We start from the raw sequence: 12,133 nt of genomic DNA, 5'->3' as shown, positions 1-12,133 counted from the left end.
ATGGTCTCAATCTCCTGACCTTGTGATCTGCCCGCCTTGGCCTCCCAAAGTGCTGGGATTACAGGCATGAGCCACCGCGTCCGGCCTAATATTCTATTTTAAAAGTTATTGTGATATCTTGGCTGGGTACAGTGGCTCACGCCTGTAATACCAGCACTTTGGGAGGCCAAGGTGGGCAGATCTCCTGAAATCAGGAGGTCAAGACCAGCCTGACCAACATGGTGAAACCCCATCTTTACTAAAAATAATTAGCTGGGTGTGGTGGCACACGTCTGCAGTCCCCGCTACTCGGGAGGCTGAGGCTGGGGCTGGATAATTGCTTGAACCTGGGAGGTGGAGGTTGCAGTGAGTCGAGATCGCACCACTGCATTCCAGCCTGGGTGACAAGAGTGAAACTTCGTCTCAAAAAAAGAAAAAAAGAAAAGAAAGAAGGTATTATTGTATCTTTTGCTGAAAGGTACTTCATGCCTTTCTTAGATGCCGGAGAAAGGAGGCGATACTCTCTTTGGGGGCAGTCTGGCAAGGGGGCAGAAGCGGGCGGGGGTCAGGGAAGACTCAGGGAGCCAAGGCCATCCCAGCGAGGACCATGTTCCGTCTGGCGCTTTCCCTCACGGGGAGAGAGGACATGACCCCAAGGAACCTGGTTGGCCCTTGTTGGTTTCTAGGGGCTGATTAGCAGGAGACCTCCTTCTGGCTGCCCATTTTCAGAGGCTCTTCAGGAAATAATTCCCATGCCGGTAGCCTCTAGTGAACTCCTTTCTTAGGGAGAAGAACAGCAGGTGCGTGAGGAGACATGCTCTGAGGACTAGCAGCGCCAGCACTGCTGCCCATGTGCCCTGAACCTTAATGGCTAAGAGTTGACTCTGAAGAAACCCAGGGAAACGTCAGATACTCCACTCAGGAGGTGACAGGCTTTGATCAGAACGGCGGCCTCTCTGTCTCTCCATTCCCTAGTGGTAAAATGGAAATACTAAGGGCACGAGGACAAAGTGAGCTGACAAATGCACAGACTGCGGCAGTGTCTGGGCAGAGCATGGGCTGAATCAATGTGAATTCCTCAGTCCCCCTCCTGGGATGATGTCCCGCCACTCACCATGACCACGGCAATGCCGATGCCCACTGCGCCGATGATGTGGAATTTATTGTCGAAGACCTCTTTGATGGCATCAGGACAGGACTTGTGGAGACAAACCAAGACCTGGGTCACACACAATCCTTGCTCCCCGGGCACCTCCTTCCTCCCACGGCACCCGCCTCACCCGGGAGAACTGGTGGGCAGAGGGTGGGCTGGGGACAGGGGTGTTCGGGGATAAGAGAAGTTCTGGCTGGTGGATGGAAAGGGGAACAAAGGGATGGCTATGCTAATGGGATGCTAAGCATTTGGGCAGGACATCAGGGAAGGAGGAGGGACAGGCCCTGCTTGGGGGCCTATTTCTGATACGGTTGTAAGGTCACTTTTTACTATTCTGGAGCTGGACATTAACTCTGGCTTACAGACAGGAGCCACTGACAAAGTCAGAGCGGGAGTCCAAGACTCAGAAGCACGCCTGCCCTCGACAGCTTCCAGGCTGGCAGCAGTGGGCGGTGCCAGAGCACTTGTCGTTTCCCTGGTCTGGCCTTTGTTTTATTGCCCTTCAGTAAACAGAGGGCCCAAAGTAGGGGAGAAAGAGATGGGTGCCCTGGGACCCTTTCACAGGCAGACCGGGTCTTTCTGAAGCAGCACTTGGCTGCTGTCACTTTTATGCTTGCAGGGTTTCCCCACAGTAATGGTGCAGGGGCACCAGGATCTTGCTCTGAGTTTACCTTTATGGTGAAGGTTTCGAGGACATCCTTCTTGGGGCAGATGTCTGAGATAAACTGTTCCACGCCCCCAGCCAAACCACAGCAGTCCAACTACAGCGAGAAGGCAGGGATGGGGATGAGAGAAACACATTTTAAAAAGATGATTAGAATGTTTGCACTGGTCTGGTACAGTCAGCACCGCTGTGTGCAGACACAGTCTGGAGTGAGCGCAGGAGGGTGTCTCTGCCAAGGCGACATACCGCATAGTGGATGGCTTTCAGCGTTTCCCGCTGGGGCTCATCCTTGGTTTTCAGCTTGTTGTAGGTGTCCTTGTAAAACTCCTGAACTTCCTTAATCACCTACAATGGGCAGAAAAGAGAGGGGCAGAGGCGGCATTTTCACACCTTTCTCCACGAACAAATGTTACGTGTTCCATCTTGTTCTCTCTCTTTAAGCCCTCGGCCATGTGCTTGGACATCACTGGGCAGATGGCAGCTGCTAGCACTGCCTTCTCTCCGGGGCCTTTGGGCACTTCCCATCTCCTCCCATCTCCTCCCACATCCTCCAGAAACCCACTCTGGCCGTTTCTCCCTGTCTCTTATACTTTGGTCAGTTCTTCAGCTCTGCTTCGCTCCTAAATTGAATCTCTAGGCTCTAAAGGATAATAATATTTTAAAAACTACTACTCCTGACTTGACTATTTCCTCAGGCTTCCATCTTCTTTTTCTCTTCACTTAGGTATGAGTTTTGGCAAATTACTAAACCTCTCTGTACGGAGTTTCCACATTTGTCCCTATAGCTCATAGGTTATTGTGAGAATTTAAATGAGATATTGCACATTAAGCCCTTTGCCACTATGTCCAGTACAGAGTAAATCTGGAGGACGTGTCAGCTATTGTATTATAATATAGGGGATATATTATTATGTGCCTGCATCTGGTACATCCCAATTTAATGCATCTCTGTCCCTTTGATGCTCACCCACATCCAGTTAACAGACCAACAGCCAGCATTTTTCCTTCAGCATCTTTCTGACATTTTTCACAATGATCCCTTCCTATTTCTATGGCTGTAGCTGTTATTGCTTGGATACTTTTTTTTTTTTTTTGAGACGGAGTCTCGTTCTGTTGCCCAGGCTGGAGTGCAGTGGCCGGATCTCAGCTCACTGCAAGCTCCGCCTCCCAGGTTTACGCCATTCTCCTGCCTCAGCCTCCTGAGTAGCTGGGACTACAGGCGCCGCCACCTCACCCGGCTAGTTTTTTGTATTTTTTTAGTAGAGACGGGGTTTCCCCGTGTTAGCCAGAATGGTCTCGATCTCCTGACCTCGTGATCCACCCGTCTCGGCCTCCCAAAGTGCTGGGATTACAGGCTTGAGCCACCGGGCCCGGCCTACTTTTTTTTTTAAACAGAGTTCCCTTGGCTGGTCTAAAAGTAGTGAGTTATCTCAATGGATTGCTCACGTCAGTTACAGATGGAAGTCCTTGTTCCATTTTTCCCTGCTTCCCACTACCGTACTTGACTAGTCTCAAGAACAAAACAAAACAATAGGGTTCCTGCCTCCAGCATCTCTCTTCCTTCCCCCTTCCTGCTGAACATGACAAGGTAGCCCTTCCAAAAACACTACTCTGATATGGCCCATCCTGGTCCAAAACTCTGCAGGGCTCCCCACGTAAGCCCAAGCCCAGCCATGCTCAACCCCTTTGACTGGAAGTCCCCTGCCTCCACTAACTTTCCTCCTGAACACATCTCTCATTCAAGGCTTCACGGCTCCCTTGTCTTTGAAGCCAAAAGAGATTCCCTTCCCCACCCCACCTTTTCAAATCCCATAGTACTTTGGATATAAATCACCTCTATGACCCTTGTCGATTCCATGTCTTTTTCCCATACTAGATGGCCAAGTCTCCGGAAGTGGGGCCCATAGTTCAAACATCTGTGGACCTTGCACAGGCTTGGGGGCAGCACTTGGCTCATGGGGGCAGCACTTGAACATGTTATTTATAGATCAGAGGAGGAAGCAAGGGTGTCCAGCCCACAGAAAGCCTGTATTTTCTGAGTAATCTTTCTAAAAGTTGGGGGAGAGGGCTGCTGAGGTGTGAGACGGACAGACACACACACACGCACAGGCCCAACGGGTAGTTCCTGAACATCTACTATAAGCCAACACCATGACTGACACAATCTCGCACAGGACAGTAAGCGTGCTGACATTCCCTGCCCCGAGGAGGGCACGTTCGCTGGCACACAGGCACGCGATGAGATAAGGGGCCTGGTCAACAGCTGAAAGCGGAACAAAGTGCCCAGCCAGGACTTGCCCCCTGCTTCACTGTCCCCCATCCCCCAACGCCCAAACCCAAGAGATCTCATGGGAAAAACCTACCTCATCCTTGTGGGAATATCCCCAGATGGCCGCAGCTATTTCAATGGCGAATATCACCAGGAGGAAGCCAAAGAACTGGAAGGCAGCGAGGGGACGGGGTGAGAACAGTCCCAGCCAACCAGCCAGGAAAATCGAAGGGTATTTTGGGACAAGGAAGGACAACTCCCTGGGGAACAGGCATCTGGTGGCACAAATGAATAGCCTAGAAGGGGCAGGGAAGAAGTTCACAGAACAGGCAGTTAACCAAGCCCAGGACAGAGGCCACAGTGAGGCAAGGTGCCCGGACATGAGGAAAGAGCTGAGCACAGCCGAGCCCAGAACTAGCATTTATAAGGCGTTAGTTAAGAGTCAGTGAGCAGGAAACTACCATTGCTCACAAAAGACGCAGAGATCTGGGGAAGTAAAGGGAGTGAATCCACTCCATAGAGTTGGAAAGGATCAAAACAGATTTTGAAACAAGAAGAAGGCAAAGGTACCTGTGGATTCAGGGAAAAAAAGCAAATGTGGTCCTCGAGAAAAGGGGGAAACAAAGTCCTTTTAGTTGCCTAGGGGAAGCGATAAGACAGGCTCCAGAAAGGAAGAGGGGCTATGCCTCACACTGGGGAGGGGCCCAGGCTGAGGACAGCTCATGCCCTTTGGGTACCTTCTCGACCCCATCCCCCTCCATCTGTTCTGTGGGTCTGGGTCTGGGCCTGCTGAGGTTTTGGCGGTGGGAGTCAGGGTGGCCGCGGGGATGCCGAGGGGAGACTCACCAGTCCCAGCATGCACTGGGACTCCTGCACAGCCCCACAGCAGCCCAGGAAGCCCACCAGCATCATGAGGGCGCCGGCTCCGATCAGAATATAGACTCCTACGGGAGGACAGAGGAAGCACACACGTGTGGAGACATCAGTTCAGAGGCTCAGGCATCTTCGGCAATTTGTTTCCCTCTGCTTAACTCCTGCCTCCCCGACTCCTTATTCCCCTCCTCTCGGGGAAGAAGTTCCCTTTCCTTAAACTACAGCCTCCTCTTTCACCTCTGCCTCTAGGTCTCCTTCCCACCAACCTCTCTTCCACGACTCTACTTCATCAAGCCTACGCGCCTACCTTACCCTCAGCCCTTCTGGAAGGTGCCCATTAGCCCTCAATCCAGGACAGAGAATATCCATGGGCATCCCCACATTGGGAATGCAAGCTGCTCCAGTCTCTCAGCTCTTTCCAGCAAGATGAGTCCACTCAAGCTAGTTAGCATACACCCTCCACACTTTGGCTAACTTCTGGGACCCTGCCTTACAGAGGATGCTGTCAGAACAGATTTCTAGCAGGAAGGGGCCGTGCACACCTAGGCACCCCCCTACCCTACCCAGGGGTGGGGGGAACCAACTCTGCCTGTTTCCAGAAGGCGGGCCTCCCTGCCCTGTTGCTGGGTGGTGGTGAGGCACACACAGTTAGGAACGCCCCAAGGCACCTCTTGGCAAAGGTCCAATACCTGACTCTAGTGCAAAGGACACAGATCTGGGTGTCAGAAGACCCTTTTTTGGCCCTAACAGTGATGCTGATTGCTGTGTGACCTGGGGTAAGACATTTTCCCTCTCTGGGCCTCAATTTCCTTACGAGTAAAATTAAAGAGGTATGTTGCTGGAAATTTCAAAAGATCTCTATTATTTTATTCCAGTTATTCCAGGTTCAGGGTGAAGAGGCTCCTCCTTGCTAAGGAGAGGATGAGTGACACCATCACTAAGCCCTTGATTTGAGTGGCTGATGGGAAGGAGGTGAGAGAAGGGCAGCGACTTCTATAACTTTTGCCCAAACCCAGAACAATGCAAACCCCTGGGACAGAAATACAGTGGAGCAGCACTGGCCCCATTCGCTCCACAGCCCACCAAAGGCATGAATGCCCAGAGGGGCCACCCCGCAGTTCTATTCTTGGGAAGCCACAGCTGTCCTGCAGGGACTACTCCCTTAATCAGCACCCCAGCCCTACATGGGCCCCCTGGGAAAACCAGCAGAGAAGTCTCTGCCGCCCTGTCTTGCAGGCATGTTCTGTTTAGCCTTGGGAGAGGCTACTCTCACGTGTCGAGAGCACCAGCTCTGTGACTCTGGGGAAGCCACTTCACCTCTCTGTGCAATAGTTTTTTAATCTGTAAAACAGGAGTAGCAATAATGCCCACTTCCAGGATTGCCGTGAGGATTAAGTGATATAATCCACATGTGCACAACAAATGCTAGCTGTTGTTAATTATAACATGAGTAATAGTCATTAATAACCACCATGGTGAATGTTAACCTGCTGCTGTCTCCCTACGGTCCTGTCATTGGGACCAGAGACATCCTTGAAGTAGGGGCTGAAAACGCACGCGCGAGAGAAAGTCCGTGATGTTTCCCCACGATGCACAGCAGGACACTCGATGAGACCCCTCGGCAGGTGACACACTGACTTCACTGTCCCACATCTGCACCCGAGCAGGGCTGAAGCTTTGCAGGCAACAAACCACGTAGTCTGCCCACAGCTGAGGCTCACGGGCAGCACAGAGCAGAATGCACACAGAGAGCGTTTGTTCCTCCCCCTTCTCCCCCACATCCGTCGTGAGGTCAAGTCACGTGGGGTTACTGGCAAACCCCACGGTGCAAGAATATGGGTATTGTTCTTGTGCATGCCTGGCCCAGACTGGGCACGGGGACAAATGTAGCTTGTCCTCAAGTCAGGTCGCATCTTCCTGGGCAGTCAAACGCTGTGAGGCCACAGGCTGGGCTTGGGGAGGCCGTGCAGCCCCACGCATGGGGCACTGGGTAAGAAGGCAGCCTCCTTTGGTTCTCTCACATGGGGACAGAGAAAAGGCCCCAGTTTCTCCCCATCTCATGGGGGCAAGTCAAGGAAGGGTGAGGTCACTCCTTTGAGCTCCATAGCAGGGGCTGAATAAACAGGAGGTATTAAGAGATCAAAAGGATTTACAAGCACATGAAATACAGTAGAGTGGGAACCAACAGGCAGACATGTTTTCTCTAAGTCCAGATCCCAGTGCATGAACCTGGTGGTCCTGGCAGAGGCCAAGGGAGGTGGATTAGCTGCAATGAGCTACTAAAGGGAAAAGTATTTCCCACGCAAAGAAAGAGACCATTCTCCTAATGCGGCTTGTGGTTAATATTAAATATTCATGCTAGGGCTCAGCAGAGGAAGATTTTAAGATCAAGGGTTTTGTGGGCTTTAAATCTTGCGTGGATGGCCACAGATCTGCAGTGCCTAGCTTTAGCCCTCTCTAGTCAGGGGAAAAGGGAAGCGATTCCCTGGCAGCTGTGTCTGGGGACTCAGCAGCAGCCGGCAAGCTCTAGGGCAGCTCATCTGGAAGCAGGCCCCATGGAAGTCACGGAACCACTGCAGGGCTTGGGCTGCGTTTTCACAAGGGCTGTTCAGTGCTTCCCTTTGGAAAGGCTACTCATCGTTTACACCCCAAGCTTGTGAGCCAGGGCTGCTGATGACAAATGACAAAGTGTTCCTCCTTATACAACAAGTGAATGTCAGCTTGCTGTCTGACTCATGGAAAAACTTATCCATCACAGAGCCTTCCCTAGGATTACGGTATGAATTTGCTTAAGGGTTGTTTATTCTGCTTTTTTCAGGCTGACACTACAGGCCTAGGGGAAAAAAAAAAAAAAGGCTGGTGTAGCAGCAGTAGCAAAAGCCAGGGTGTCCTTTACACAAGAAATGGAACAGTGTTTTTCACTGTTCATCAGGGCTCTCAGCTTAGGCCAGGGAGAGGACACAGCAGGCGCCTGTCCCCACACCAGCTCTGTCTTGCAAATAGCATTCACCACACCCATTTGTGTGAAGAACAACAAAATCCCGTAGGGCGTCTGGCCTGCAATAAAAGTTTATTATATCCAAATAACTCCATCAGGTGTTCAAAGGAACCCCACCTCTGCCCCCACTGGTTCCGTCTTTGTTCCCCACCCTCCCGAGTTCACAGGAATAAGTGCCACCATGGAATTCCATTTGCCACACACTGTACTTCTTTGCCTCATAGGGGAGTGGGTGTGTAAGCCGTGCTGGTTTCAGGAGGGAGAAAAATGAAGCCCAGAGCAACAAAACGAACTGCCCCAGGTCACAAGCCAGGATGGGGACACCAGCTCACTGAGGCCAAGTGTCGCTCACTGAGGCCAAGTGTCGCATGTCCTGAAAATCACCAGGCACCTTGTGATGGATAGGGGGCTGGCCGAGGAAGTAGGGGGCATTCGCGGCCTCTGGCTGGAGCCCTCCTAGAAGCCCTCATTCAGCAGCCATGGTTCTGGAGGGACACCAGGGAGCTGGGAAAGGCTGCTGGCCTAGGACCAAGAAAACGAAGTTCCCTAACATGCTTGCAGCCTGGGATTAGGGATCTTGCTGACGGGCTGCATCTCCAGGCCCGGACTGGAGAGAAGGCCCATATAAGGCCGTCAGCCGTTCTGGACTCACCACGGACTGTCTGCATGTTGGGAAGATTTTCACTTGCTTTTCTGCCTGGTGATATACTTTTTCTCTACTTGGTAAGCAGTGGCCCCACTGGAGAAAAGACACCCCTGGGCTGTTCGGGTTTCCTGAAAAGTCAGCCGCACGGTCAGGCTGGCCTGTGGGTTGCTCTGCAGACAGCTGGTGGCCCAATGCAAGGGGTGGTCACCCCATGACTCTCCCTTGGAAAAGCAGCCAGGGTGTGGCTGGCACTCCAAGCTCATCTGCTAGGAGAAGGACTCTTCCTCCCAGTTCCATCCTCTTACCCATGAGATTCTTACCTCCCACATCTGAAAATATAAAGAATCAGCCATAGACGCTTTGGGTAACAGAAAAGAAAAAGTGGTTTGTTAGAAGCAGCCAGGACAAAGGAGGGCTGAGTCTCTCTTTGGAGACACAGGCACCGGCCACAGGGCTTTTGCTTAGGAAAGCGGGCCTGACTGTGCCTGCTCCTGCTGGCAGACCTGCTCCCCCAACGCAGGGCTCTCTTCTGGAACATGGTGGAACATGGCGTGGAGCGTGGAGTCTTCCCCAGCTCCTGCACCCAGCTCCTCCCTCCTGCTCTGCGGGACGGCATTCTAAGCCTGTCGCAGACTCGCAAAAAATGTTCTGTTGCTAAAACAAGTCAGGGCGCTATAGAAACCTTTTCCCTAAAACCTCTGTGTGTATGTGTAGTTTCTTTTTAAACATACGTTGTGCTTTCTCTCACTTTCTTTCCGACAATAGAGAGACACACCCCAAAAAACTCCAGCTAACAATAAAAGGCAGTAAACCCAACAAAACGATCCACAGGGCTCAAATGTTACGCAACCAATGAGCTGTTTTTAAAGACTCTCCCTACCCGGTTTAAGAGGTGGGAAAGGGAAGGTCTACACGGCTGGCCAGCCTGGCTTCTCCCTGAGGGACTGGGAGATAACTGTTTTCTCCCTCCTTTGTAAAAATAACTTTTTTGGTGGGTGGGAAGGAAGTGACCAAACTTACACTTTGAGCCTGACAACATGTCAGTGTCATCCTAAAAATAGGAGGTTTCCTTTGTTTCTCACAAATGAAAAGTTTCCTACCTCCAAGCCAGGCAGAATACAGCCACAGAGTCTGAATTCATGCAGACGCAGGCAACTGCGCTTGGCAAGCACCAGGATCCCCCTCCTCTGAAGGGAGCTGTGACGTGGTGATACAGCAACGAGAGGGACGGAATGGTGCTAGCAAGGCTGCCTGAGTGTAGGAAAAAAAACCCTGCCAAGCCTGTTCATGTTCAGAGGATCCCAGGCAGGTTTAAACTGGAAGCCTTTCTCCCAAAGCAAAAGTCATTTCAAAAACAAACAAACAAAACTAAACACCACAGCATTTACCCCAGTACCAGGGGGTCCAAAGGGCTGGGCAGAGTCCATTCTAGTCCCTCCTGTTGTTGCTGTGTTTTCCAGGAGGCTGATGTTTTTCTGAGTCTCAGAGTCCCTATCTGAACAGTGAAGAGAAAACCCATCTATATCTTCCTCCAGCACTGCAGATCCCCAGGACAAGGAATTGGATTAAGGAAATTATGCAGGATAAGAAGACATAATTAGGAGAGAGCATCAGAGATGAGAACGGAGGTTTGTAAACCCTCAAGAATGGGTTCAACTGGCCGGGAGTGGTGGTGCACGCCTGTAATCCCAGCACTTTGGGAGGCCAAGGTGGGTGGATCACGAGGTCAGGAGTTCGAGACCAGCCTGACCAACATGGTGAAACCCTGTCTCTACCAAAAATACAAATAAAAATACAAAATTAGCCAGATGTGGTGGCATGCGCCTGTAATCCCAGCTACCCAGGAGGCTGAGGCAGGAGAATCGCTGGAACCTGGGACGCAGAGGCTGCAGTGAGCTGAGATCATGCCACTGCACTCCAGCCTGGGTGACACAGCAAGACTCTATCTCAAAAAAAAAAAAAAAAAAGAAAAAAGAAAAAAAGAATGGGTGCAACTTTGGCAGACGCAATATCACATCAGAAAACCATCAACATGCCCAAGTTGGCCATCAGGAAAAGAAACCACATCAGTTAAATGCAAATTCACAGGCACAATGACACACACAAAAACTGCACAACTTGAAAGGGACATGACTGGCCAGTGTGGCCAGAGCAAAAGTCTTTCCCAAGCCCAAGTCCCTGGGTCAACTGGGGCCTCCAAAGTTGGAGGAACTCCGTTGGCGCCAGAGTCTGAATTCACGCAGTCTGAATTCACCGAGCCTTCCCCGTCCCTCACCTGTGTAGAAGCTGGAATTATTATTATTAGTTTCTTGCTCGAAGATGCTCTTGGTCTGAGAGTCGAATCGCAGCCATAGTCCAATGGCAAGGACAGCAATCCCGGCAAGCTGCAAGACACACAGGACGTCAGCATTAATTCTGGCTGCCGGCAAAACGCAGTCCCCGCGCGCTGGAGGGTGAGACTTGCAAGGACTCTGTGACCACTCTTGGTCTCTGCCCCTCATAGACGCCTGGTAGCTGCAGATGCCATTATGGGGTGTGTTTGATTAATTCAGGTACTAAAAATACCAGCAAGGGAGGAATAAACAGTCACCTACCTGCCACCCATTGGCCGCAGGGGTATTTTATAGGCAACAGAACACTATACAGCAGTGAAAACGAATAACTCCAGCTACACACAACACTGTGAGTGCATCTCACAATGCTAAACCAAAGAAGCCAGAGCCACAGGAACATACACAATACGATTCCATGTAGTGAAAAACCGCTATGCTGTTTAGGGATGCACGCAGAGCGAGATGCTTACATGTGGCTATAAATGATAAAGGAAAAGCATTGTCGTCAGGCGAGCGGTGATGTTTAGGTGGAGGAGGAAATTACACTCAGGGAGGTGCCACGTGGCTGGGGGTGTCGTATTCTAACGGTTGACTTGGGTGATGGTTACGCAGTTACAGACACACATGCACCAGGGACGGCAGCTACAACGTCCCTGGAGACCTGCTGCTCAGTAAATGACATGTCAGGGCCTCCCCTCGCTGGCACTGCTGAACTAGATGCTGGGCAGGAGGCCTCCTGCCAAGTCCACTCAGCGCCAGCTGAGCTCCCTCGTCGTTGCCCGTACCAGGGCTTGCCGGGGGAGTGACTCACAGGCCTCCAGTGTGGTAGCCGGCTGGACGCAGGAGTGGGTGGGCTCAGGTTTTGCTGGCCCACTCTCCTCCACAGAGGCACTCTTAGGCCAGAGCCCGCTCATCAGGGACCCTGGTTCTCAGCTATAGGAGCTGGTGATAGCCCACGGTGTGGATAGGCCTCTCTTTCCTTCCTTCTTTTCTCCTCTCCTTTCCCTCACGATATGGCAGTGAGTGCGGGCGTGCTGGGTGGACAGCGGAGGTGGAAACACTGGGAAGGGCCACCCAGACCTCTGCCTGCAGCAGTCACAACCTCACCTACCCCCAGGAACATAAGCAAATTTGCTTCTGCCAGGGAGGTGTGCTTCCACCACCAGGGGCTGCAGAGTCTGGCTTCATATTCTATTGCTTCCGTGTTCCCATCTGTAA

At 51.7% G+C, this 12,133-nt stretch overlaps 1 protein-coding gene across 1 annotated transcript in view; it reads right to left on the bottom strand.

The window, feature by feature from the left end:
* CD9 (CD9 molecule) overlaps nt 1–11,406 on the bottom strand; it is a 12,940-nt gene extending 1,534 nt beyond the window's left edge. The window contains exons 1-7 of the mRNA XM_011982934.1: nt 11,177–11,406; nt 10,858–10,966; nt 4,912–5,009; nt 4,160–4,234; nt 2,043–2,141; nt 1,804–1,893; nt 1,094–1,177 (exon numbers count right to left, since the gene is read on the bottom strand). Of these exons, the coding sequence (XP_011838324.1) occupies nt 1,094–1,177; nt 1,804–1,893; nt 2,043–2,141; nt 4,160–4,234; nt 4,912–4,977 (414 nt within the window). The 5' untranslated portion in view covers nt 4,978–5,009; nt 10,858–10,966; nt 11,177–11,406. The remainder of the gene's footprint in view (nt 1–1,093; nt 1,178–1,803; nt 1,894–2,042; nt 2,142–4,159; nt 4,235–4,911; nt 5,010–10,857; nt 10,967–11,176) is intronic.
* Between the last annotated feature and the right edge of the window lie 727 nt (nt 11,407–12,133).

This window comes from Mandrillus leucophaeus, unplaced genomic scaffold (genome assembly GCF_000951045.1).
Source record: "Mandrillus leucophaeus isolate KB7577 unplaced genomic scaffold, Mleu.le_1.0 Scaffold245, whole genome shotgun sequence".
Taxonomy (NCBI): Eukaryota; Metazoa; Chordata; class Mammalia; order Primates; family Cercopithecidae; genus Mandrillus; species Mandrillus leucophaeus.
Note: the sequence above shows the minus strand (reverse complement) of the source record. Positions and strands in the feature narration are given on the sequence as shown.